Source organism: Loxodonta africana, chromosome 16 (genome assembly GCF_030014295.1).
Source record: "Loxodonta africana isolate mLoxAfr1 chromosome 16, mLoxAfr1.hap2, whole genome shotgun sequence".
Taxonomy (NCBI): Eukaryota; Metazoa; Chordata; class Mammalia; order Proboscidea; family Elephantidae; genus Loxodonta; species Loxodonta africana.
Genome location: NC_087357.1, coordinates 71,306,706 through 71,334,683, shown reverse-complemented (window position 1 = coordinate 71,334,683; position 27,978 = coordinate 71,306,706). Strand labels below are relative to the sequence as shown.

General features: G+C 37.6%; 1 protein-coding gene and 1 pseudogene across 2 annotated transcripts in view; both read left to right on the top strand.

Moving 5' to 3' along the window:
* The window catches only part of P4HA1 (prolyl 4-hydroxylase subunit alpha 1), a 99,763-nt gene that overhangs the window by 51,712 nt on the left and 20,073 nt on the right, over window positions 1–27,978 (top strand). The window contains exons 8-10 of one of the 2 annotated variants that reach the window (XM_064269708.1): window positions 2,001–2,177; window positions 5,280–5,350; window positions 25,287–25,390. In XM_064269708.1, coding sequence (XP_064125778.1) covers window positions 2,001–2,177; window positions 5,280–5,350; window positions 25,287–25,390 — 352 coding nt within the window. Of the gene's footprint in view, window positions 1–2,000; window positions 2,178–4,166; window positions 4,238–5,279; window positions 5,351–25,286; window positions 25,391–27,978 lie in introns of both variants that reach the window. The other variant, XM_064269709.1, reaches the window with a different exon arrangement.
* Window positions 5,357–23,669, top strand: LOC135227946 (enolase-phosphatase E1-like; annotated as a pseudogene).

Sequence of the window (27,978 nt, the reverse complement as noted above, 5' to 3'; positions counted from 1 at the left end):
CTTAATGCAGAAAAAGATTGCATCAGTCTTATGTGAAAATATACTGTCCTAACTCCTCTTGTGAGACGTAATGGATTCATCTACACAATAATCTCTTGTGGTTTTGCTCCTAGGTGACCCTGACAAGCATGCGTAGTAAAGTGTTTTAGTCTATTTAAGAAAATATTCAAAATGCAGAAAGACTTTCGGCAGTTTGGCTTTAACAGTCATTCTCTAGAACACCTCAGTGTATCTGTAAACATCCCTTTATTTATTATATATCTTTATGTATTTATAACTCAGAATACCAGTGCTTCAGTATGTTAATAGGTATTAGCCCTCCCCCTCGCCCCCGAGAAAAAGTTCCATGGCCAAACAGGTCTGGAGAACAGTTACTAAATGAACCTGAATAGTAGGTTTATGCTTCGTTTCAGGACTTCTCAGTGTTTTTATAGAGACTGTGCCTTATGGACATAATATACATTATTTCCTAAAATTAATTGATCATAGAATCCTTTTTAAAGGAATATCATATGGGACTAGTGTTCAGCTGAATATGTGTGTAAAAGGAGGTAGTGAATTTTTGAAGTACCTTTAAAGATAAACATTTGAATAGTGTTTAACTCATTTTCTCTATTACTAATAAATTGAAGCTGGGTTTTATGTTTTGACACTACTGACTGTTGCCAACCTAAAGTCTCACAACTAATAAACAGATCATATCTGTGTTGATACTTTCAGCAGCTAAGTTTATGGGGTACCTGCTAGGACATGCTTGCTTTTGCTGTGAGAGCTCACCATAAGTAAATACAAGGAAAGTTAACACTTAGACGCAAACATTTTTAAAATTTCATCTGTATATATTTCAGTATGTATCTTCTAAAGATAAGGACTCTTAAAAAATAACCAAAATACCACCGCTAAACCTAAAAGAAAGTTAAAATGGTTCCATAATGTCTCGTTAGTGATCAGATTTCCAATAGTAAGCAGGTATTTTTTTATTGCTCTTCATAACTCTTAGAGAGTAACTGTTAGTTAAATAGAATGACAGGTACAGAATAGAAGTCTGCTAATTTGCCAGTTTATTGATGTGACACACGCATGTCAGCTCTGCCCAAGATCGGAGGAGCATTCTTTTTGTCAGAATAAATTCATCTCATCATCATATAAGAGACTTTTTTGATAGAAAGCCATGGATTTAACTCTAGGTAAATAAAAAAAAAAATTTTTTTTTAAATAAAGGGCATGGAGAATCATTTGTTTTAGTGTGTTATGTAATAACCAAAACAGAAGCTAGTATTGTTCATAGTTCATATATGACATACTTGTTTAATTAAGAGAAGAACCAGCAATGAAATAACTTATGTAGTTAATGTAATACATACATGATTGAAGAAAACATTTTTTGTGGTAAAATTGTTGTTGTGGTAAACCCTTCATAAAAGGACCTGGATTCTTTGTTTAATAACTTAGTTCTTTTTTTTTTTTTGGAGCTACCCATTTTGATCCTTACCTTTAAACCTCCCCTCGCCCCCCGTTTTTTTTTTTTTGCCACAAACATTAGCTGGGAGGTATTTAGGAAAACCTAGCCAGGTTTTATTTTTGTTCTGTTCTTCTAGAAACCTTGTCCTTCTGGGTACTTCTCAGTTACTTTGTGAAGTTGGGAGCAGTGCTGGGCATTCATTTCATAATTTCATAATTCTTTTCGTTTCACATTTATAACACCTGAACTTTACTTTGATGAGAGAAGGGATGAAAAAGAAACCCTGCTTTTTTTCTTCATTTTACGTCACCTATCTCTCCTCCGGCAGTGGGTATCTCTTCTCCAGAGGAAAACAATAAAAATCCTCAAGGCCCTGTTTGATGCAAAATGTTTGCAGCCTACTATTTCTTTTGGGTACCCTTGCAGAGATACTCTGTGCATATGCAAGCATGATTCTTGTTTCTTACATGCATAGGAACAGGTATTAAAAATATTACTACTCTAATATACTCATCATTTTTCTTATCTTTATGTTTAGACTCCTCGGAGACAGAAAAAACTCTTTTGCCGCTACCATGATGGAAACCGGAATCCTAAATTTATTCTCGCCCCAGCCAAACAGGAGGATGAGTGGGACAAGCCCCGTATTGTTCGCTTCCATGATATTATTTCTGATGCAGAAATTGAAGTTGTCAAAGACCTAGCAAAACCAAGGGTAAATATTTTTTTTTTCTCCTCACTTTATTGAACTTATATAACAAGGTTTTTTTTTTCTTTCAAGATTACAGAAATGATGATTGATATGTCAGTAACTCCACAGATAGTTTTAGAAATTATTACCTCAGCATAGTGGAGTTGGTAACAAAGCTCCATTTATGCCAGCTTTTCTTAGCTTGTTTTCAAACACAGTGGATAACATACCTTGCAACTGGGTTTGAAGCACTTAATTATGAAAATCTTAGGTGAATTTTATATTTACACTCCAGTCTATGCTTCAACATCTTCCTGAAAACTTTCCTATATATTTTGGAGTCTTGTAATCTGAGAGACTAATCAAAGCCCAATTTTCTCATACCTTCTGTATTTTTTCTGAAAGAACACTTAAAGCATTTTTGTACCCTTTTCAGTACATTGTTACTAGAAAGATATAAGTGGGCCATAAGCATCATGATAATTTTAAATTTTGACTTCGTAAGTTTTCTGACTTCAACCCGTGTCATTTATCTTAATAAGAAAAAAAATTTAATATAAGCTTAATTTATAAACTTAGTGTTTAGCATAGAAATTCCTTATTTGTGAAACACTCTTATCTTTTTTCCTATCAGCTTGTCCTTAGGACATATTCTGTCTTTCTGATAGTAAAATACAAACTGTCATTGCTTTCGTAAGGAGATTGTTCAGTAAACACAAGGCATATTTTTGCTCTCTTATTGCGCAGGAGTTGGCAAACGTTTTCTGCAAAGGTCCAAATAGTAAATATTTTTGGATTTTGCAGGCAATATGGCCTCTGTCACAACTGCTCATCTCTGCAGTTGTAGTACAAAAGCAGCAATAGACAGAACATAAATCAATGAGTGTGGCTCTGTTCCAATAAAACTTTATTTACAAAAACAGGGAGGGCAGAATTTGGCTGGTGGGTTGTAGTTGGCTGACTCTTGTTATAAAGATTGAATCATCTGGGTATCTCTACTGCAAATAAAGTCTGATTTTTGTTGTTGTTAAATTTTATTGCTTTTCCAATTTTTTTTTTTTTTTTTTTTCCAACCAAAGGAAGATTACATTGTAAATGGAAAAGCCTGGTATAATATGTATGGGTGCTGTTGTAGGGAATTCTTATAAATCATCGGCCAAGCAGAATGCTATTTATAATTACATCATATTCTGCCACTCTCTTTTGGATTTCTGTTTTAGTCCATGATTTATGATCAATAAACCCAGTAAACCAAAATATCTTGGGTAGAATATTCATAAAGAATTCACTTCAGCTTGGAGATCAAGTCATTATCTGGCTTGAAGGCCTCTTCAAAAGGGATGCCTCAGTTTGGATTGTTTTTGATCTAGAAATCCAACCACAATTAAAATTCCATACCCTTTGGTTAATCTTAGAATCATCTTTCCATTTGAAAGTTGAAACCATTATCTTGGCTGTCATTTCTTTATTGTTTTTAAAACCTGTGAGGTTTTTTCACTTGTCTTTGTGCTCTGTCCAAGATTATTTCACTGTATATGTTACTGAATGAATATCTTGAGGAAAGAAAAGAGTGACCTTAAGATGAATTTTGTACAACATTTAATCTTGCAAACAATTTTTTCACAAAAAAAACTAAAGTCAAAGGTTTTGGAATGGATCATTACCTGCCAATAGCCATTCTTATCACTATACAATAGACTTTTAATTTTAGGAATTTCTCTTTCTCTCGTTAGTTATCATACTCTCTAACCCTTGGGGAAAAATTAGTTTCTATTCTCTTTTGTTCATGTACCTGCCATCTCTTCAAAAACAAAAAATTTTTTTTTTTTTTCTAAATACAAAAACCTAAAAAACCATCTGGCTTTCAAGGCTCAGCACAAGGTGACTGGAAGTATATGGAGTTATTTTCTCTTTCCAGCCTTCTTTGTAAAAACCCCCAAATTCTAACTGGTTGGATAAATGTGGTTCATTTTTTGTTTTGTAATGCAACTATTTTGATGGTTGGCTTCACAGCTGAGGCGAGCCACCATTTCAAACCCAATAACAGGAGACTTGGAGACGGTACATTACAGAATTAGCAAAAGGTAAGAGCTATGTACACTGCATATTTTGCCCTGTAATGAGTGTTTTGTACATCCACAGGAATTACTGTTCACCTAACGGAATTAGGTCATTTTCAGTCTCCAGCTCAAGTCACCGCCCTCTTTATATATGCATGGATAAACTGCTTTGTGTTTCACAGGTCTTTCCCTTTAACTAGAAGTTCTGTTTTTAATCTTTAACTGGCCTATTAGTTTTGGGGAATTAATATGCTTCTTTGAATCTTTCTTTAGACCAGTTATCAAGTATCCAGCAAATGGCCTGATACTTATTTTCTTTTTCCTTTCGCTTGCCAAAGGTGGGTGGAAAAAAGAAAGGAAGCAGCCTGGCTTAGTCCGGGAGTAATGTTTGTTTATGCAGTTTTATCCACTTCGTAAATCTGCAGTGAGTTCACATCGCCCCTCATCATGATTGTGTTGGCATTTGTTCATAAGTCTGGTAAAATACCATCGTCATTATGGAGTAATCTGCATTCTTCCTGTTGAAATTTTGTTATTTAAAAAAAGAAAAACAAAACCTGCTGAGTCAAAACTTGGCAGTGGAAAGGATGGAGTTGTGCTTCTAGCGAAGTCTTCCAAATGCTGTGACTTAGGAACTTGGTTCCATTTTCCTTCACCAGAGAGACTTAAAAACAATTTATCTCAGTGAGATTTTTCAAAATATGAATTTAAGGAGACTACTAATTATTCTTTTATCAAACTATTTAAAGAACACTAAACTTCTAGATTCTGAGAAAGCTCCTGTGAAACCCAGTGCTATAAATCATTTACATGATTTTAAAAAAAAAAGTGAAAGGACAATAAATTCACAACAAAAATCTGTCAACCTGTTTTCCCTTGATTTGGAAGTGGCTTTTTTTTTGCCAACTTTCTAAATGTTTTTGCTGATTTGAAACCATTACCTCCAACCCAGGCCAATCTGAACCCTTCCAATCACCTGTGGCTTGGCAAAACAAAACAAAATGAACAAAAAAACCAAAATTGCCTGCTACTGGAGTAAGTCCTTGTCCTTTCTCTTTTTTTGTAGCTGAGCCGAGCTACAGTACATGACCCTGAGACTGGAAAATTGACCACAGCACAATACAGAGTATCTAAGAGGTAAGGGACTAATGGAGAGAATCTTAGTCATATTTGGGCCATGTCCTTTCTTGAGAATTTAATTTTTACAAAACCCATGATATGATTTCTAAGACCCAGGCTGTTAGTGCTAGGTATTTGATGGCATCTGTGCATGATTTTTTTATGATGGGCTGATAAGCAGACATTGTTATGAGGCAGTTAATATGATTTTCCAAAGTAATTTACTAGATTACAAAATGCCTGCTGAGGATCCCCAAACCCTAATTGATAAGTGAAGCTGTGTTCTCGTATTAAAGTAAGAGTTAGAAGTTCCCAAAAACCCTTGCTAGAACAAGGCCTAACTAGGCCTCTGTAGTTAAGCAGGACAGACATAATTTACAATGTTTCTGAGCTAAGACATAATTCTAATTTTAAGGTAAACTCATTTTCCATTCTATTATAGAACCTCATTCACGTCTGAAAAAAATAAACCCCTTATCTTTTTTTTTAAACTTAAGTTGTTAAATATTTTATTGGGGATTATTGTATGGTTTATGAGTATCTAAATTATCCAGATTTGGATGTTTTTAGGAAGCATATAAAACAAATTTCATGAGCACAGTATTCTGGAGTAGTTTTTTTTATAAATTTTCTGCATGTACAGTTGACCTTTTTGAAGAAATATCCAGCCCACAGCCATTGGACTTTTGCCAATAAGTCATAATAAATTACCATTGGAAAGGTGACTTGTAAGCATTTTTTCTTAAAAACTAAATATTTCTAAATGCTCTAAGCTTGTTTTTTAGAATATGCTAGATTTATGCCTCTAAGAAACAACTTTATTGGACTTTTGAGAAAAGTACAATCCTACTCTATGTTATGTATTATATTGGGCAGCAGAAGGCATTTAGGCAGTGGCATTAGAAATATTAAAAGATTCTGAGTAACACCACACTAAATTCATCCAATCCTGGCAAACTATGTAGGGTGTGTGTGTGTGTATGTATGTGTGTGTTTAAAACAACCAATAAAAATGGAATTCAGTAGCGCAGTGAGTTTAATCTTAATTTTTAAGGAAAAATTGTAGCAATAATATTAAAAATAAGATATATATTGAAAGAGAGGTATTAATTGCTGAAGAAGAAATTTGCTGCAAAGAGTATTCAGTATATTTCATATTTTAATTAAAAAATTGTTACTATTTAAGAATTTAATAGCTATGTCAGAGCATTTTCTGCTAATCACTGTAAATCTTAATTTTGAAGCCACAAGTGAAAAAATGAACATTTTGTGTTTCCTTTGTAAAATATACCTCTGACAAAGGCATCTTATAAATAGAAGAAAGAATTTGTGTGTTCTGATGTTAGTAATAATTTAACCCTTTTTGCCCAGGGAACATCTGTATTTTGAAAGGATTAGAGGGAATTTCAGATGTCTGTATTTGAGAAATTTCTAAGTGATTGCATTATTTTCTGTGGAAGTAAAAAATTGCTTATTCCTGCAAATAGAATTTTCTCTGGGCAAAATGTGTGTGGAAATCATTTACTGTTTAAAAACCCTAAGACGGAAACATCTTTACTGAATGTCTGTGAACTTTTGGGAAGTCATCTCTGTCTTTTCTAACATTAAGACGAAACAAAAAAAAACCTTGAACATTTATTACAGTTTGTTAATGAAGAAGCTGTAAATTTTGACTAGATCACAGAGATAGAATTGTAATTTTTGAAAGGTAAACAGTTCTGATCTCTGAAAAGGTAGTTTAGTTATATGAGCTTATAAAGTCCAGTTAAAGTAATAAATAATGATGTATGCAAATGAATAATAATCTGTTTAGAATGGTAGAAAAAGCTTCTTTGATTCTGGTGGGGTATTTTTGAAGTGTATTTCATTTTTTTCTCTGAAGTACTAATTTCCTACAATACGATATTTTATTCTGCCTAAGATTTGATTTATCCAGTTAATAAGAAGGTAAAAGAATAATAACTTTCTTGTAATATATAAGAATATACAAATAGTTTTGAATGATTTCAGATTTTTAAAAAAATGGCATAACTTTTAACAACACTGCCCTCTTATGGGTTGAACAGTGATTCTCAGACTTAGATAACTGGAATGGACAGATCTATGGTATTATTGCATAATTGTCCCACCAGCAAGAAAAGGGACCGGATAAATTCTCAGTCTGTATGATTAGCCTTTATTAGCCAGCAAGCACTAAGAAAAGAATTATTGGAATTTTGCCCTCTGTAACTGACATTTTAGACCCTGGATTATCTTTTGCCTTAAAAACAAACAAAAAAAAACTATTTTTGTATTTAAATGGTACATGTAGACAAATTCATATGATGATTTTATATTAGCTAATTGTAAAATGTTGATTATCACTTGTGCATTGGGTTAGAAGAAAGAAGGTAGTGATAGTGTTCAAATTATATTATTGACATTTACCTTTGGAGGTTTTTTTAACAATGTCTATAATGTCCAAAATGGCATTCTGTGTCTGTTATTTGAGCATGCCAGTATTCCTAATGTATTAATATAATCTGCAGTGTAAGAATGTTGTTTTTTACTCAAAGCATTGTAGTGATTTTTTATAAGAGTCATATGTCAAAAGAATACTACCAGCAATCCCAGCCTTAAGTCCCATGGGTACATACCCAAAAGAATTGGAAGCTGGAACACAGAAACATATATACTGATGTTCATTGTAGCACTATTCACAATCGCCAAAAGGTGGAAACAACATAAACGTCCATTCATCAGTAGATGAATGGATAAACAAAATGTAGTATATACTTATAGTATATATTTAGTATATACTTATAGTGGAATGTTAGTCATAAAGAGAAATAAAGTACTGCTGCATGCTGTAACATGCATGGACCTTGAATACAGTATGCTGAGTGAAATAAGTCAGACACAAAAGAAGAGATATTGTATGATTCCACTTACATGAAATAGCTCAATGCATAGAGACCAAAGGTTATGAGTAGTTACCAGGGGTGAGAGGTAGGAGGAAAGCGGGGACTCATTGTGTAGGGGGCACCAAGTTCCTGTTAACGGTGGTGGAATAACCTGGTTGCACCACATGATGAAGGTAATCAATGTCACTGACCTATACATGTAAGAATTGCTGAATTGGCTAATGTTTTGTTATATATATTTTTACCACAATAAAAACAAATTAATAAAGGGATGATGGGAATGGCAAAAAAGAATAATAAAGCTTTAGAAATAAAACAGCAGAAACCTATTAGAAAGAGGAAAAATGCTGAAGCATTAATTTTTCTAGTTGAATGCACAGCCTAGCTCTCAGGTTTCTGTCATTAAGAGACCAAAAGGAGCATATTTTGGGCTCTCTAGTTATTGATGGAAAAATGGGACACGTATAAACTTAGCTGGAGAAAGAAGTCTTTTTTCTTTTAGAACTAAATTGTGTTTTATAGAAAAAACATTGTATAACTTAGTTGAAATTTTCAGTTGTAGTTGTACAAAAGATGAAGTGTTCTTCACATCGTTTTGCCTGTTAAAGTAAGTGCTGTGACTTTAAAACCTAATGCAGTTAAAGCACTGAAGACTAAAATAGAGAAATCTTGATTTCTGATGATTTACTTTAAAGCAGGAATAAGACTTCCAAATCTTAAAAGATTGGGCAGTTAGCATATATTACTTTGTCCCCAGCAGTGCTACAGCAAAGGAAATTCAGGACTGAATTCTTGAACTATTTGATACGTTTACAATAATGTTATTGAAGACATATTAGCAGTAACGGTTTGTTAAGGATAGGATCCAGATGAATAAAATGTTTTAAACAAATGGAGTTCTGCTAAGGAGAATCTTATTACATTTTGGAGAAGTTTCCACATAAAAGTCAAAGTAAGATAACTTCCCAGCATCAGCAGAATTCGTTTTACTCTGTGGTTCCTGTAACAGAACCACAACTTTTTTTTTTTTGAAATCTGCAGTCATCATTGAATTTAAGTGCTAAGCCCCAAACCTTCCATTGAGATATTTTATGGAGTAACAAGAAGTAAAAATTAAAACAAGATAATTTTGCCTCTAAGATTAGCAAAGATCAAAAAGATTGATACTGGCAAGGATTTTATCAAATGGGTACTCTCATAAACAATTGGTAGGAATATAAATCACAGCATCTTTTTTAGAGCGTGGTTTGACATCATTTATCAAAATGTAAAGGTCATTTATTGAGTCCACATCTAGAATTTATCCTGTAAAGATATAGTGTGCAAAACATAAGTACAGAAATTATTGTTACCTTTTTATTGTTTCTAATATGGAGAAATTAGAAATTATAATTGTTTCTAATGTGGAGAAATTAGAATAACCTTCTGAACAAGTACTGAGTTGATAGACCTTCATAGTCATTCCTGGAATTTATTTATTTATTTTTTTAAAGAAAAGTAGTAGTTCAAAAAGTGAAGAGGTATAATTAGATGTATTGAATTGGAAAGATGCCAGCAATATTATTAGGAGGGAAAGTGTCAATGAAGGTAGGAGAATAACGGTTGGGTGGATTCCTTTTTTTTTTAAATTGTACTTTAGGTGAAGGTTTACAGAACAAACTAATTTCTCATTAAACAGCTAGTACACATATTGTTTTATGACCTTGGTTAACAACCCCACGACATATCAGCACTCTCCCTTCTGACCTTGGGTTCCCCATTACCAGCTTTCCTGTCCCCTCCTGCCTTCTAGTCCTTGCACCTGGACTGTTGTGCCCCTTTAGTCTCGTTTTGTTTTATGGTCTTGATGGTGATGGGTGGTATGGTCTAATCTTTGGCTGAAGGGTGAACCTCGGGAGTGACTACATTACTGAGCTGAAAGTGTGTGTGGGGAGTATACTCTTGGGGTTTCTCCAGTTTCTGTCAGGCCAGTAAGCCTCGTGTTTTTTTGTGAGTTAGAATTTTGTTGTACATTTTTCTCCAGCTGTGTCCGGGACCCTCTATTGTGATCCTTGTCAGAGCAGTCGGTGGTAGCAGGGCACCATCTAGTTATACTAGATCTCAGTCTGGTGGAGGCCATGGTAGATGTGGTCCATTAGTCCTTTGGACTAATTTTCCCTAGTATCTTTAGTTTTCTTTATTCTCCCTTGCCCCCGAAGGGGTGAGACCAGTGGAATATCTTAGATGGCCTCTCACAGGCTTTGAAGATTCCAGACGCTACTCACCAATGTAGAACATTTTCTTTATAAACTATGTTATGCCAGTTGATCTAGATGTTCCCCCAGACCATGGTCCCCACAACCCTCAGCCCAGCAATTCAGTCCTTCAGGGAGTTTGGGTGTGTCTATGGAGCATCCATGACCTTGTACAAGTTGTGCTGGCTTCCCCAGGATTGTGTACTAGCTTACCCTTCACCAGAGTTACCACTTATTTATTGTCTGTTTAGTGTTTTTCCATCCCACCCTTCCTCTCCCTCGTAACCATCAAAGATTGTTTCTTTTTGTGTGTAAACCTTTTCATGAGTTTTTATAGTAGTGGTCTCATATAATATTTGTCCTTTCTTGATTGACTTCTCTCACTCAACATAATGCCCTCCAGATTCATCCATGTTGTGGGATGCTTCACAGATTCGTCATTGTTCTTTATCATTGTGTAGTATTCCATTGTGTGTATGTTTGTTTATCCATTCATTGTGTGTATGTTTGTTTATCCATTCATCTGTTGACAGGCATCTGGTTTGTTTCCATCTTTTTGCTATTGTGAGCAGTGCTGCAGTGAACATGGGTGTGCACCTGTCTGTTCGTGTGATGGCTCTTATTTCTGTAGGATATATTCCTAGGAGTGGGATTGCTGGATCATATGGTATTTCTATTTCTGCCTTTCTAAGGAAGTGCCATATCATTTTCCAAAATGGTTATATCATTTTGCATTCCCACCAGCAGTGCATAAGAGTTCCAGCCTCCCCACAGCCTCTCCAACATTTGTTGTTTCCTGTTTTTTTTGATGAGTGCCAGTAATACTGGGGTGAGATGGCAACTAATTGTGGTCTTGATTTGCATTTCTCTAATGGATAGTGATCATGAGCATTTCCTCATGTGTGTATTGGCTGCTTGAATGTCTTCTTTGGTTCATTTCCTTTGCCCATTTTTTAATTGGATTATTTGTCTTTTATATTGTAGAGGTGTTCAATTTTCTTGTAGATTTTAGAGATTGGACCTTTGTCTGATTTGTAATAGTTAAAAATTTTTTCGCAGTTGCTAGGTTCTCTTTTTACTCTTTTGGTGAAGTCTTGATGAGCATAAGTGTTTAATTTTTAGAAGATCCCAGTTATCTAGCTTATCTTCTGGAGTTGTTTGTTGTTGGTTACGGTTTGTATCCTGTTAATGTTGTGTATTAGGCCCTTTAGTGTTGATCCTATTTTTTCTTCTATGAACTTTATAGTTTGTGGCTTTATATTTTAGGTCTTTGAGCCATTTTGAAATACTTTTATGTATGGTTTGAGGTATGGGTCCTGTTTCATGTTTTTGCAGATGGACATCCAGTTTTACCAGCACCATTTGTTAAAAAGACTGTCTTTTCCCCATTTGATGGAGTTTGGGCCCTTGTTGAAGATCAGGTGACAGTAGGTGAATGGATTTACATCTGGGTTCTCAATTCTGTTCCATTGGTCAATGTATTTGTCCTTTTACCAGTACCAGGCTGTTTTGACTACCATAGCTGTATAGTAGGTTCTGAGGTCAGGTAGTGTGAGTCCTCCTACTTTATTCTTCTCCTTCAATAGTGCTTTTCTTATCCAGGGCTTCCTCCCTTTCCATGTAAAGTTAATGATAAGTTTTTCCATTTCTTTAAAGAATGTTGTTGGTTTTTGAATTGGGATTGCATTGTATTTGTAAATTGCTTTGGGTAGAATTGTCATTTTCCCAATGTTGAGCCTACCTATCCATGAGCATGGTATGTTTTTCCATTTATGTATCTCTTTCGGTTTTTTGCAGTAGTGTTTTGTAGTTTTCTTTGTATAGGTCTTTTACATCCCTGGTGAGATTTATTCGTAAGTAATTAATTTTTTTAAGGGCTATTATAAATGGTATTGTGTTCATGATTTCCTTTTCATCGTGCTCTCTATTGGTGTATAGGAATCCAACTAATTTTTGTATGTTTATCTTGTATCCTGTTACCCTATTGAATCTTTCTTTTCGTTCCAGTAGTTTTCTTGTGGAGTCATTTGGGTTTTCTATGTATAGTATCGTATCATCTGCAGATAGGGACAGTTTAGTGTCTTCATTATGAATATGGATGCCCTTTATTTCTTTTTCTTGTCTTATTGCTCTAGCTAGGACTTCCAGCAGTGTTAAATAGGAGTGGTGATAAAGGGCATCCTTGTCTTGTTCCTGTTCTCAAGGGGGATGTTTTCCCCCCTCTCCATTGAGAATGATGTTGGCCATGGGTTTTGCATAGATGCCCTTTATTATGTTGAGAAATTTCCCTTCTGTACCTATTTTATTGAGTTTTTATCAGGAATGAGTGTTGGACTTTGTTGAATGCCTTTTCTGTGTTGATTGAGATGATCATGTGATTCTTCTCTTTCCTTTTATTTACGTGGTGAGTTACATTGATTGATTTTCTGATGTTGAACCATCCTTGCATACCTGGTGTGAATCCTGTGTGGTTGCGGTGTATTATTTTTTGATATGATGCTGAGCTCTATTGGCTAGAATTTTGTTGAGAATTTTTGTATCTATATTCATAAGAGATATTGGTCTGTAATTTTCTTCTTCTTTGATGTCTTTTCCTGATTTTAGTATTAGGGTTATGCTGGATTCATGGAATTAATTCAGAAGTGTTGTCTCTGAATGTTTGGTAGATTTCTCCAGTGAAGCCATTTGGGCCAGGGCTTTTTTTGTGGAGAGTTTTTTTTTTTTTTTTTTTTTGCCTTTTCAGTCTCTTCTCTTGCTATGAGCCTGTTTAGATTTTCAACATCATTTTGTGTTAGTTTGGGTAGGTAGTGTGTTTTTAGAAATTTGCACATTTCCTCTAGGTTTCAAATTTGTTGGAGTGTAGTTTTTCATAGTACTCTGTTATGATCCTTTTTATTTCAGTTGGGTCTGTTGTAATGTCCCCCATTTCATTTCTTATTTGGGTTGTTTGTGTCCTCTCCTGTTTTTCTTTTGTCAGTTTGGCCAGTGGTTTGTCGATTTTGTTGATCCTTTCAAAAAACCAACTTACGGTTTTGTGGATTCTTTCTATTTTTCTGTTCTCTAGTTCATTTAGTTCTGCTCTGACCTTAATTATTTCCTTTCTTCTGGTGGTTGTGGGTTTCTTTTGATGTTCTCTTTCTAATTGTTTGGGTTGTGTAGCTAACGTTTTGATTTTGTCCCTTTTTTGGTGTGTGAATCTATTGCTGTAAATTGACCTCTGAGCACTGCTTTTGCTGCATCCCACAGGTTTTACTGTGTTGTGTTTTCATTCTTGTTTGATTCTAAGAATTTTTTCATTCCATCTCTGATTTTTTCTATTACCCAGTGGTTTTTAAGCAGGGTGTTATTCTGTTTCCATGTAATTGATTTTTTTTCCCTTGCTCTTCCTGTTGTTAATTTCTGCTTTGATGGTGGTGTGGTCAGAGAAGATACTTTGTATTATCTCAGTGTTTTGGATTTTGTTGAGGGTTGCTCTGTGGCCTAAGATGTGGTCTACTGTGGAGTACATTCCCATGTGCGTTGGAAAAGAATGTGTACTTTGTGGCTGTTGGGTGGAGTGTACTGTATATGTCTATGAGGTCAAGTTGGCTGATTATGGCCCTTAGTTCTTTTGTATTTTTGTTGAGCTTCTTTCCAGGTGTTCTGCCCTTTACCGAGAGTGGTATGTTGAAGTCTCCTGGTATTATGGTGGAACTGTCATTTTCTCTTTTCAGTGCTGTTAGAGTTTGTTTTATGTATTTCGGAGCCCTGTCATTGGGTGCGTAGATGTTTATTATGGTTATATCTTCGTTATGGATCGTCCCTTTAATCATTATATTGTGCACTTCTTTTTCTTTTATGGTGGATTTTGTTTTAAAGTCTATTGTATCTGAGATTAATCTTGCTACTCCTGCTCTTTTTTGGTAGCTATTTGCTTGATACATTTTTTTCCATCCTTTGATTTTTAACAAATTTATGTCTTTGTTTCTAAAGTGTGTCTCTTATAGACAGCATATTGATGGATCTTATTTTTTTAATCCATTCTGTCACTCTCTGTCTCTTTATAGGTGCATTTAGGCCATTGACATTCAGTGTAATTATCGATAGGTGTGAGTTTTGCTGTCATTTTCTGGTTGTTTTTTTGTGGTGCTGACGTTTTCTTTGTTCCTCTTACCCTAGTGTGCTGAATTCCTTTTGTTTGTGGATTCTTTTTTCATTTCTTTCGTTTTTGTAGATTTTCTTTTTACTGAGACTTTTTCTTTATTTTGATAAGTAAGTTTGTTAACTTCCTTTGTGGTTACCTTGAAATTTATGGTTATCTCCCTAGGTTTGAACCGGTCTATTATTACTTGGTATCGTCTTGCCTTCCTCTCCATTAGAAGGTTCTATATCTGCACTGTTTATTACCTCTTTTATTGTTCTGACGTTGTTGTTATTTACAGATTAACCTTTCCAGTTCGCTGTTGTAATTCTTTTGGTTTCGTCTAGTCCTTGATAGCTCATTTCCTAGGTTGGTATCTGGCTGGCATAATCTCGCGTCATAGATTCAGGGTGTGGTCTGATGTTTGTTCTCAGACAGAAGGATTCCCTTTAATAATTCTTGTAAATTTGGTTTGGTTTTTACATATTCCCTTAATTTCTGTTTGTCTGGAAATGTCCTAGTTTCACCATCATATTTGAACGAGAGTTTTATAGTCTATATTATTCTTGGTTGGTAATTTTTTTCTTTCAAGGTTTTATGTATGTCATCCGATTGCCTTCTTGCCTGCATGGTTTCTGCTGCATAATCAGAGCTTAGTCTTACTGTTTCTCTGCTGTATGTGACTTTTTGTTTTTCTCAGGCTGCTCTCAGGATTCTTTCTGTGTCTTGAGTTTTAGCAAGTGTGATTGTGATATGCCTTGGTGATTTTCTTTTGGGGTCTATCCTATATGGGGTTCGTTAAGCTTCTTGGATGGTCATCTTTTCATCTTTCATGATATTAGGGACGTTTTCTGTCAGCAATTCTTCAGTGATTCTGTCTATGTTTTCTGTTTTCTCCCCCTCTTCTGGAACTTCGGTCACTCACAGATTTTTGCTTTTGATTGTATACCACATCCTTGTCAGGGTTTTTTCATTTTTCTTTTTTCTGAGTTTTCCTCAGACAGTTGTATCCAAGTGTTTGTCTTCAGTTTCACTGATCTGTCTTCCATCATTTCAGACCTGCTCCTCGGCCCTTCCATGAAACTGTCCATTTCTGAAATCTTGCTGTTTATCTTTTGTATTTCTAATTCTTATTTTTATATGATTTCTAGTTGTGAATTTATTTTGGCATTTTGTTCCTATATTATTTTCCTGAATTCTTCCATTTTTTTGGTCTGTATTTTCCATGAATTTGTTTGCGTTTTCCATGAATTTGTCTATTTTTTCCTCATTTTTGTCTGCTTTTTGCCTCAACTCTTGGGTAGCTCTGAATATTAGAGATTTAAATTCCCTAATCAGGTAGTTTTAGTGCCTTTTTTCTACTGGAAAGTCATCTGATGGTTTATTTTGGATGCCTACTGGAACCATCCTGTCCTTTTTTTTTTTTTAATAAGTTTTGATATTGCCTGCTGTCTTTAGGACATTCAGTAGTTATTTTCTTCATTTATTGATTGTAGATTTGTTTTGTCCTGCTTTTTTTGTTTTATTCGGTTATGTCTGAGTAGATGGGCTATGCGTTCTTTGTTTTTTGTTCGTCTGTAGGCACAATTCTTTTCACCTCCTTGTCTAGTGGGCCACACCAGTTGCTCAGCTATGGTGCAGCCGGACAGGTCTAGCTGAAAGGGAGGGGCTGGGGTGGGTTTTTTGTGGCATGTACTAGGGCCGACAGGGTGGCCTGTGAATCAGTGCAGGGCAAGTTCTGGCAGACTGTGCCTGTGCTGCTCAGTAGTGTAATGTTCAGCTGACAGTGCAGGTAGGCGGGAAGGAGGGGGGAGTTGTGATGTGTGGAACTAAGATGGGTATGTGAAAGAAGAGAGAAAGGAGAGAGAAACAGGAGCGAAAAAGAACAACCAATAAAAAAAAAGTGCCAGAGGAGCTTGCCATTGGAGTGGGGAGATGAGAAACTGAGAAATGAAGAAAAATAAAAACAGATTAAAAAAGGAAAAGGAAATAAAAAGAAAAATAAATGACAAGTCCCCAGGGATCTCACTGGTGCGGCAGTGAGACTGGGGAAGTGGTTCCCAGGCTGTGCAGTACAACCTAGCTAGGAGGGGTAGAGATGTCACACAGTACCAGGTATTCAGGAGACTGGAAAAGGAGGTAAGTATAGAGACAAGAAATTGAGAAATGAAGAAAGGTAAAAAGGAGACAAAAAGAAAAAATAAATGCCTCCAGGAATCCCACTGGCACGGCTTTGCAGACGGGGGAAGTAGCTTCCAAGCCACACAGTACAGCCCAGCTAGAAGGGGATCCCAAGCCATGAAAAGAAAAATAAAACAAAGAGACAAACAAGACAGAACAAAGCAAAACAACAACAACAACAAAAGCCCCAGGGATCCCACCAGTGTGGAAGCATGGGCCAGGGAAGCAGTTCCCCAGTCACACGGCGCTTCACAGCTTTTCAAGAAGCAAAGATGGCACACGGAGCCAAGTGTTCGAGAGAAAGGAGGGGGAGGTGGTGAGAGGCACGGAAGAAACCAAAAGAAGCAGGAAAAAGCAGCAATATCAGCAACAAACAAATGGCACTCCTGGAGTGGGCCAGTGTGGGTGGGGTGAATCAAAGAGCATGGGACTGAAGCCAGTGCCTCCCAGCCAAGAGACTGCTGCCAGCGGGAAACAGAGGAGGTCGAGCAGCGAGCGGGCTGTGACGGACGGGGAGGAAGGGCCAGAGGTGAGAGAGCGTGTATTACTGGTTACCAGGTATTCTGTCTCCTGCTGGTAGCTCCATGAAGGTGTTTTCCTATACTCTTTGTCCGCCAATCCCTGACAGGAGTCCAAGATGGCAAAGCCATGCTTCAGAAGCTCATAGGGAACCTCTGCATGTATCTCTTCTCGCTCTCTGTTCTCTGTCAGTTTCTTATTCCATTCAGTGCTTGGCTGAATTCTTTATCTCTTCATCTGACGCTTATGGTTCCAGGATTGACGTTTGTCTCTGTTTTACTTAGTTTTTTTGGTCTTTGCTATGGAGGGATGGCCTGGTGCTTCCATCTATAGCGCCATGTTGGCCAGAAGTCTACTTTTTTTTTTTTTAATTGTGCTTCAGATGAAGGTTTACAGAGCAAATTAGTTTCTCATTAAACAGTTAATATACATATTGTTTTGTGACATTGGTTGCCATTCCCACGACATGTCAATACTTTTCTCTTTTTGTCCTTTGGTTCCCTGTTACTGGCTTTCCTGTCCTCTCCTACCCTCTCATCCTTGCCCCTGAGCTGGTGTGACCATTGAGTCTCGTTTTGTTTTATGGGCCTGTCTGATCTTTGGCTGAAGGGTGAATCTCAAGAGTAACTTCATTACTGAGTTAAAAGGGTGTCTGGGGGCCATACTCTTAGGGTTTCTTGAGTCTCTATCAGACCAGTAAGTCTGGTGTGTGTGTGTGTGAGTTATAATTTTGTTCTACATTTTTCTCCAGCTCTGTCTAGGACCCTCGGTTGTGATCCCTGTCAGAGCAGTCGGTGGTGGTAGCTAGGCACCATCTCACTGTGCTGGACTCAGTCTGGTGAAGGCTCTGGTGGTTGTGGCCCGTTAGTCCTTTGGACTAATCTTTCCCTTCGGCCTTTGGTTTTCTTCATTCTCCTTTGCTCCAGATGGTGTAGGACCAGTGGAGTATCTTACATGGTCTCTCACAAGCTTTTAAGACTCCAGATGTTATTCTTTAAAGTAGGATGTAGGACATTTTTTTTTAATGAACTGTGTTATGCCAGTTGAGCTGGATGTTCCCCAAGACCATGGTCTCCAGCTCTCCACCCAGTAATTCAGTTCCTCAGGGAGTTTGGATGTGTCTATGAAGCTTCCATGACCATGCCTTGGTCAAATTGTGCTAACTTCCCCAATATTGTATACTGTCTTACCCTTCCTCAAAGTTATCACCTATCTATTGTCTAGTTAGTGTTTTTCCTTCCCCGCCCCTCCCCTCCCTAGAAACCGTCAAAGATTGTTTCTTTCTGTGTGTAAACCTTTTCATGAGTATTTATAATAGTGGTCTCATTCAGTACTTGTCCTTTTGTGAGTGACTTATTTCACTTAGCATAATGCTCTCCAGATTCATCCATGTCCTTTTTTTTTTTTTAATAATTCTCTTTGTATGTTTGTTTATACAAAGGGGAAAAAAATGTTGACAGGATAGATTTTTTTTTTACCCACCGACAGTATTTACCTGTAAGGAATGAGGCTAGGGAAAGGACTTCATATACTTCTGTATTATTTAAAGTTTTTATAATCATTTCTGTTTTAATGGCTTTATTGAGATATAATTTACATAGCACACAATTTACCCACTTAAAGTGTACAATTCAGTAATTTTTAGTACATTCACCAAGTTGTGCGTCCATTATCACAAGCAATTTTAGAATATTTTTATTACCCTAAGAGGATCCACACATCTTAGCCATAACTGTCCGCTCCCCACATTCCTTTCCAGCCCTAGGCAACCGCTAATCTACTTTCTGTCATTATGAATCTGCCTATTCTAGACATTTCATATAAATGGAATCATACAATATGTCGCCTTTTGTATATGGCTTCTTTCACTTAGCATGTTTTCAAGGTTCATCCATGCTGTAGCATACGTCAGTACTTCATTCTTTTTTATGGCTGAATAACATTCCATTGTGTGGATATACTATATTTTATTCATTCGTTCATCGTTTGGTGGACATATGGGTTGTTTCCACTTTTTGACTATTATGAATACTGCTGTGACATTTATATACAAGTTTTTATATGAACATACGTTTTAATATTGGGTTATATATCTAGAACTGGAGCTCTGCTGGCACAGTGGTTAAGAGCGTGGCTGCTAACCAAAAGGTTCACAGTTTGAATCCACCAGCTGCTCCTTGGAAACCCTATGTGACAGTTCTACTCTGTCCTATAGGGTAGCTATGAGTCGGAATTGACTTGACAGCAGGGGGTTTGGGTTTTTTTAATATCTAGAAGTGGAATTGCTGGATAAGTGGTAACCATGTTTAGCCGTTTGAGGAACTGCCAAACTGTTTTCCAAAGCAGCTGTACCAATTTACATTCCCACCAGCAGTGTACAGGGGTTCCAGTTGCTCCACATCCTTACCAACACTTGTTCTTATCTTTTTGATAAAAACCATCCTAGTGGGTGTGAGGTGTCCCTGGGTGGTGCAAACAGTTAATGCATTCAGCTACTCACTGAAAAGTTGATGGTTGAGTCCACCCAGAGTTGCCTCAGAAGAAAGGCCTGTCAGTCTACTTCCAAAAAATCAGCCATCGAAAACTTTATGGCGCATACTTCTACCCTGACACACGTGGGGTCGCCATGAGTCAGAATTAGCTCTATAGCAACTGGTTTGGTTTTTTGGCTTAGTGGGTGTGAAGTGGTATCTCATTGTGGTTTTGATTGGCATTTGCCAGATGACTAATAATGTCAAGCATCTTTTCATGTGCTTATTGGCCGTTTGTATATCTTCTCTGCAGAACATCTATTCAGGTCCTTTGCCCATTTTTAAATTGGGTTATTTATCCTTTTATTATTGAGTTGTAATAGTTCTTTATATGTTTCAGATGCAAGTCACTTATCAGACATAAGATTTGCAAAATTTTTCTCTCCTTCTTTGAGCTGTCTTTTCCCTTCCTTAATGGTGTCCTTTGAAGCACAAAAGTTTTTAATTTTGGCAATGTCCAGTTTATCAATTTTCTCTTTAGTTGCTTTTGCTTTTGGTGTCATATCCAAGAAACCATTGTCTGATCCATGGTCATGAAGATTTATGCCTATGTTTTATAGTTTTAGCTCTTACATTTAGATCTTTGAACAATATTGAGTTAATTTTTTACATAGTGAGATATGGGTCCAACTTCCTTCTTTTGCATACGGATATCTAGTTTTTGAATTTCGTTTGTTGAATAGAGCAAACATTTCTTGCTTTGTAATTTTAAAGAAGTAAATGAAAGATTGGAGTGGTAATTTGCTAGAATTGGAGTGGTAAATTGCTAGAATTGCAAAAGTGAAGGTGTTTTTCTTGGTAGGCAAGAGATTCAGATTGAAGAGTAAGCAAGCATTAGCAGGAAGGAGATTTAAAATAAAAATAACTTACTCCAATAACTGTTGGAGTAAGGTTTGTGGAGTTAGAAAGGGTGGATTCAAAAGCATACATAGAAAAGTCAGCCTCTGTAAGGCTGAATGACAATGCTTCCACTAAAGTAGAAGAGAAGAACATAGGAATAGATTCTTACAACTTGGTGGTAGTAGGGAGGGAAGTTGAAGATTTTAGAAGTAGCAAACAAAGTTCTTTGTGGTTGGAGTTTCCAGGATGGAATAGGAACAGTTATCTTCATTTGAATGTGTTTAGTCTGAAGCTTTATTAGAATGCTTGCCAGTCTTGCATTGCTTATTGATGTTAGCTGCTGTCCAGTTAACCCCTGACTTATGGTGACCCCATGTGCTACAGAGTAGAACTGCTTCATAGGATTTTCTTGGCTGTAATCTTTATGGAGGAGCCCACTGGCACAGCGGTTGAGCGTTCAGCTGCTAATCCAAAGGTTGGTGGTTTGAACCCATAAGCTGCTCCATGGCAGAAAGATGTGGCCGTCTGCTTCTGTAAAGATTACAGCCTTGGAAACCCCTACAGGGCAGTTCTACCCTTTCTTGTAGGGTCACTTTGAGTTGGATTGACTCCATGGCAGTGGTTTGCAATCTTCATGGAAGTAGTTCATCAGGCCTTTTCTTCCACAGAGCTGCTGGGCGGGTTCAAACCACTAACCTTTAGGTTAGCAGCCACTTTTGCCACCCAGGCAGTTACCTATAAAAGTCAAGTCATTAGCTGGTTGCTTGTAAAGTTCAAAAATCCATGGAATTATTGCCAGCAGAAATGAGTTAAATTGACATACCAGGTTAGTTCTACCAGGAACTCAGTCAGAATTAGAAGAAGCAAGTTCTCACTATATTTATCAACTAGCTCTTTTACAACAATAAAATTCTTTGATCCTTCCCATTTCTCTTAACATTGAGGAATTCTACTCAGACGGCCCATATAAATTTGCAAGAGATCATCAGGCAAATAAGTATGATAAAATAGGATAAATCTTGGATGAGTTCTAACAAGTCTTCAGGGTTCATTCATTCAACAAACATTTATTGAGAATCTACTATGTGCCAGGTACTGTAATAGGTTCTGTGGATATAATGGTGAGCGACAGACAAAACTGCAGTGTGTTTGGAAGTAGTAGTCAAATGAAGATGACATACCTTAGTCAAATAACATAAATTAATGTAAAATTATTACTATGATTAATGCTACAGAGGAAGAATACATACTGCTATAAAAGCATGTTGGGGCAGTTGCCTTTTCCATGTCCAGGTGTGCAGAGGTGGCCTCTCCCTGACACACTTCAGGCTGCGTATAATTACCAGTTACAAGATTCTTGCAAGTATGTTGGAAACTCAGGATGTTTTTGGGCCGTGGCCACTGCAGCCTTCTGCCCTCCCTGCCAGTAGCTGATTCCCGTAAGAGCATGTAGCAGGGAAATGGTTGTGTTTTCAGTGCCCACCAAAGTCACTATGATCCTATTACATATCGAAGGTACTATAAACCTGATTGCTTTCATGAAGGAATTTTATTTCCTTACACTAAATTAAATGTTAAAGAATATCAGAAGACACATGGAGGATAAGGAGAAGTACCAGTAAGATCGCAGTCTTTTGAGGAAACAGGCTGAAGAAGATTCCCACCTGGATGGGGCTGTTCAGTTCCCTACAGCATCTGGGGATGGGGCAGGTGACCTGTAAGAGATGATCCGGGCAGATGTCCGAAACAGCTGCGGGGCCACATGTGGAGGGTAACATTCACAGGTGGGGCATGAAAGCAGATTTCTTTAAAGATGTAGTTCCAGCAGTCAGGAAATAGAGATATTGGAATGAAAGTGTGTATGTATTCTTTAGGGAGTGTAGAGACGTAGAAACTAGTATTTAAGCGTTCTACAAAGGGAGATATTCTTGAGCTTGTTGATGGTTACTCTGCAGATGGGGCACAAAGTAGATAACGAGAGTTATCCAAAGATTGCACTGAGTGCTCAACCAACAACATCTTGTTTCTTCCAAAGCTTGTTCTAGAGGCCAGTGCATGTAGCTGTGGTGGTGACACCTGGCAATGTGGGATTAACAGATGAGAACTGGAAAATGTCATCAGATTTAGGAGCACAGTAGGGTTATGGGTGACAGTAGCAAGAACATTTTTGATGGGTTCATAAGGGACTAAAGCTAGATTAGAATGAGTTGAGAAGTGAGGAGTCTGTGAAAAGGTTGGCTTGAAAAGAAAGGAGAAAGAGTTTGGTAAATGGAGTGAGACAGGGAGCTGAGGAATAGAATTTTTAATTTTTATTTATTTAGTTTTTAATGGGAGAGGCAAAAAAAAAAAAATTTGCCCACAAGTCAACTTTGACTCATGGGTACCCCACATGTATCAGAGCAGAACTGTGCTCCACAGGGTTTTCAATGACTGATTTTTTGTAAGTAGATTGCCAGGCCTTTCTTCCCAGGTGCCTCTGGATAGACTAGAACCTCCAACTTTGATTTAGCAGCCAAGAGTGTTAACCTTTTGCACCACCCAGCAATTCCAAGAGAGATTTAAGCCCAGTTAAAAGTAGTGGGAAGAATTATTTAGAGGGAGAGGTTAATTATATAAGAGGGAAAACAGATAATCAATGGTTTATTGTTACTGAAATAGGAGGAGGTAATGGAATCTAAGCAAGAGAATTAGCCTTAGATAATGCAAAAAATTGTCCTTTGCCGGAAGTAGAATAAGAAACTAGAATAAGCAGAGAGATGCAAGTATAGGTAGATTATATGGTTTCTGTTTTCTCTGTGAGGGGGAGGCTGGGCTGGGTTGGGATTCAGAGGTTTATGGAAAGTGGAGCAAGGAGTGAGCAAGAGTAAGAATCTATTTGAAGTTGGTATTTGTGAATTTTCAGTGGAATATATCTACCTTATTTTGTGACTTCCTCCAGCAAGGTTTGGTGACACAGGTATAAGCTCAGAGTAAAAAAAAAAAATACGAAACCCACTGCCATCGAGTTGATTCTGACTCATAGCGACCCTGTAGCGACCCTATAAAGACAGATAAATTTAGACTTTTAGCCAGAATGTTGTTGAAATCATGGATCATGGAATCAAAGCTTGATGAGAGGAAAAGTGAAGAAAGGACTGATAGATTGAGAGAATAAAGGGAATAAAGTTGAATTTTTGATTACTTTTTTTGTTGAGATATAATTCTCATACCATAAAATTCACCCTTTTAAAGTGTACCAAACTCAAACTCAAACCCATTGCTGTTGAGTTGATCCCGACTCATAGTGATCCTACAGGACAGAGTAGAATTGCCCCGTAGAGTTTCCAAGGAGCAGCTGGTGGATTTGAACTGCCCACCTTTTGATTAGTAGCCAAACTCTTAACCACTACGCCACCAGGGACCCTTAAAGTGTAAAATTCAGTGTTCTTTAGTGTTTTCATTGTGTAGCTGCCACCATTAATTTTCTAATTCCAGAACGTTTTCATCACCCCAGAAAGAAAACTCACAACTATTAGCAGTCACTCCCCTTTCCCTTGAGCCCCATCTCCTAGGAACCACTAACCTATTTTTTCTCTGTGTGGATTTGCCTATTCTGGATATTTCGTATAAATAGAACCATGTAATATATGGCCTTTTGTATCTGGCTTCATTTACTTAGCATAATGCTTTCAAGGTTCATCCGTGTTGTAGCGTGTATCAGTACTTTGTTTCTTTTTATATTTGAATAATATTCTACCGTATGCATATACCACATTTTATTCATTAAAATTTCTTGGGTATATACCTAGGAATGGAATTTCTGGGTCATAGAGTACCTGTACGTTTAACTTTTTGAGGAAATGCCAAACTATGTTCCAAAGCAACCGCACCATTCTACATTCCCATCAACAACGTATGAGGGTTCCAATTTCTTCACATTCTCACCAACGTTTGTTATTGTCCATCTTTTTGATTATAGCAATCCTAGTGGGTATTTTTGGGTACATTTTTAAAATTTACTTTTATTTAAGTAGATAATGCATCAATTTTTTTCTTATAAAAATGTTAGCATTATCTAGTATCTGGCTGAAGACCCCATTCCATTCCTATACTCTACTTAGAACAGTTTTTTTGTTTTTTTTCCCAGTTTGGTGTATATCTTTACACAGTTTTAAAAAACTCTCAGTGTTGGTGGTCTTAAATACCTTCCTTATATTAACCTGACTGTATTTTCATAGAGGAACCCTGGTGACACAGTGGTTAAGAGCTTGGCTGCTAACCAGAAGGTCAGCAGTTTAAACCCACCAGCCAGTCTTTGAAAACCCTGTGGGGCAGTTCTGCTCTGTCCTGTAGGGTTGCCGTGAATTGGAATCAATTCGATGGCAGCGGGTTTTTTTTATTTTCATAAAAACTCTGTAATAAATGAGATTATAGTTATGTTTTTTTCTTTCTATTAACTGCAGAATATGCTATCTTTTAAAAATTTATAACAATTGTTAGTAAAAGTCACTTTAAACAAGCAAATTAACTAAATGCCTTTAGTTAAAGGCTTATTGCCCTATATATTAGGGTTTTAAAAATTGTAACTATTGGTCTTCATATGTTGAAATATTCTCAGTAAAACTAATATCTTCTTCTTGGTCTTAGTGCCTGGCTGTCTGGCTATGAAAATCCTGTGGTATCTCGAATTAATATGAGAATACAAGATCTAACAGGACTAGATGTTTCCACAGCAGAGGAATTACAGGTAGGTAATCATGTACAATCATGTTATCCTTAAAGTGTATGTTATCATATTATCCTTAAATTGTCTTTACACTTTCTCAAGAGATGTTTCAGATGAAATTTCCTGACACTATAGGTAGTCCACAGTTTGCATGGTACGTTGGGATTGTAAAAGTGACTGTGCAAGCTGAAACCATACAAAGCTATCTTAATAATCAATGGAAAAAATTATGATTGTTCTGTAACACTTAACAAATTTTTGACCAGAACATTGAAAACTTGATTCTGGGAAGATGGTAGCATAAGCAGACCATTGTTCCAACTCTCCCCACATATACAGCAAGAAATAGAACAAGGAAACAGCACTTGGCTTTGAGGGACCCTGAATTGGGAAACAGAGGAAAGCAGTGGGATACCGCAGACAGGCAAGGATCAATGAATCAACAAGTTGCATACGGTGGGAAAACCTGCTTCTCCCACTCACTGTCCCTACCCCCAGGCTGCTGGCTGCTGTGAACTGGAGAAGTGCTACCAAAAAAAGAGCCTGTTTCCCTAACTGCCACACCCCCTGCCTGTACAAAGAGATAGGACTGCAAGCTCGTACTCTAAAATCAACAAGGCAGACCTTCCTGGGGCTCTGTTTTGAGTGTGCCAGCATCTCCCCCACCCGGACACTGTAGGCTACAAGCCTACTGCAAATTGCTACAGAAGGCCCCATGCAGTGGAGTCCACTCTCATAGTCAACACTCTACCTGCCTCCCTGTGCACCCTGTAGCTCAGGCATTTGAAACCAACAGGGCAGACCTCCTGAAGAATCAATTTGGGTTTTCCTGCTTCCCCTTCCAGTCAGCACTGAGGATTGCTGACTGAGGTTGCTGTGTGCTAGGAAGCAGGCATCATGAGTGGAGCCTGCGTTCACAGCCAGCAGTCTACCAAGAGGGTACTGATAGCAACCAGGCAGACATTTGAGGGAATCTAACTGGAGCATGACAACCCCTCCCCATCCTGGTTAACTGTTTGTTGCCTGGGTATTGCAGACTGCTATAGAAGGCCACTGCAGGGGAGTCTGCTTCTATATCCAGCACTCTGCCTGCCTCCTTGTGTACCCCATAGCTCAGGCCTCTGAAGCCAACAGGACAGACCTCCCTGGGGGTCAGCGTAGGTCTGTGTGCTTCTCCTTCTGATTGGTGTTGAAGACCGCTGACAAAGCCTACTGTGTGCTGGGAAGCAGGCATCTTGAGTGAGGGCTACACTTGCAGTCAGCATACTATAGGGCAGGTTCTGATAGAAACAAGGCAGAGCTTCCTGAGGGCCCATGTAGAGCAGGACAGTCCTACCCTTACCCATTAACTGTCAGCTGCTAGACTGATATGAACTCCTACAGAAGGTCCCCAAAAGTGGAAACAGGAGGAGGATCACCAGAGAGGAGATTTCTCACCCCCGAACCTCCACAGGGCTACTGGGGCTCTGAAACCAAGACAGATCTCTTGGAGGTTCCTCTGGGGAGTGCTAGCCCCTCTTCTCCCTGAAACAGAGGAAAGGCTGCTTGTGCTTCCCCGGAAAGCCAGCTCAGATAGAAGCAGCCCCCACAGGACAGGGAAGGAAGACTTGGGAAAAAACAGAGGGCAATAGCCAACCCGGAAGAGGGCTTGCTGGGTGTTGGTTCTCCTACTGAAAAATGTGGTTGCAGAAACAGAAGGGGAAGGGAGTAATAACCAGAGAGAGTGGGCTTCGCCCCCTGGTGGACATATTGATTAGTACACAATATCTCACCTGAGTGGCAGTACCATCTGGCAGACAGATTGATCACAGCATGTTTTCTGATGTGTTTGGGAAAGACTGAAAGTTGAAAACCGAGATCTAAAACTTTTGAATCCTCATTAAACCAGTGAGGGAAAAGGAGCTATCACAGAGAGGGATGGAAAACAGTAGCAAAAGCTGAGGTGCTGCCTGCCTAAGAGTTTTTTGCAGAAAGTAATGCAGGCAAAACTACCGAATACTGGGGAGAACTGAGAAGGTTTACACCCTCGAAAATTCCAGTGCCCCAACAAAAAAATCACAAGGAACACAGAGAACAGAGAAACAATGGTCCATACAAATGAATACGACAAAGGGAGTGAAAGCAGATGTAGGGATGACCAAAAAAGGAAAAAAATGGAAGAATGTAATACAGTAACATTAAATATAATTAAAGAACTAAGGGAAAACATACACAAAGAGCTAAAAGAAATTAGGAAAACGATGCACCAGCAAAATGAGGATCTAAAAAAAAGAGATATTGCAATTGAAAGGGATAGTAACTGAAATGAGAAACACAATAGGAGAACTTACCAATAGATCTAATCAGTCAAAGAAAGAATCAATGAATTAGAGGATGAAATAGTTAAAATTACAGACACTGAAGAACAACAAAAACAGTTTAGTGGAATTATGGGACAGCAACAAGAGACCTAATATATGTGTCATGGGAATTCCAGAAGGAGATGAGAGAGAAAAAGGGACAAAGCATATCTGAGGAAATAATGACAGAAAGTTTCCCCAGTCCAATGAAGAACATGAATCTACAAATCCAAGAAGATCAAAGAACACCAAGCAAGATAAACCCAAAGAGATC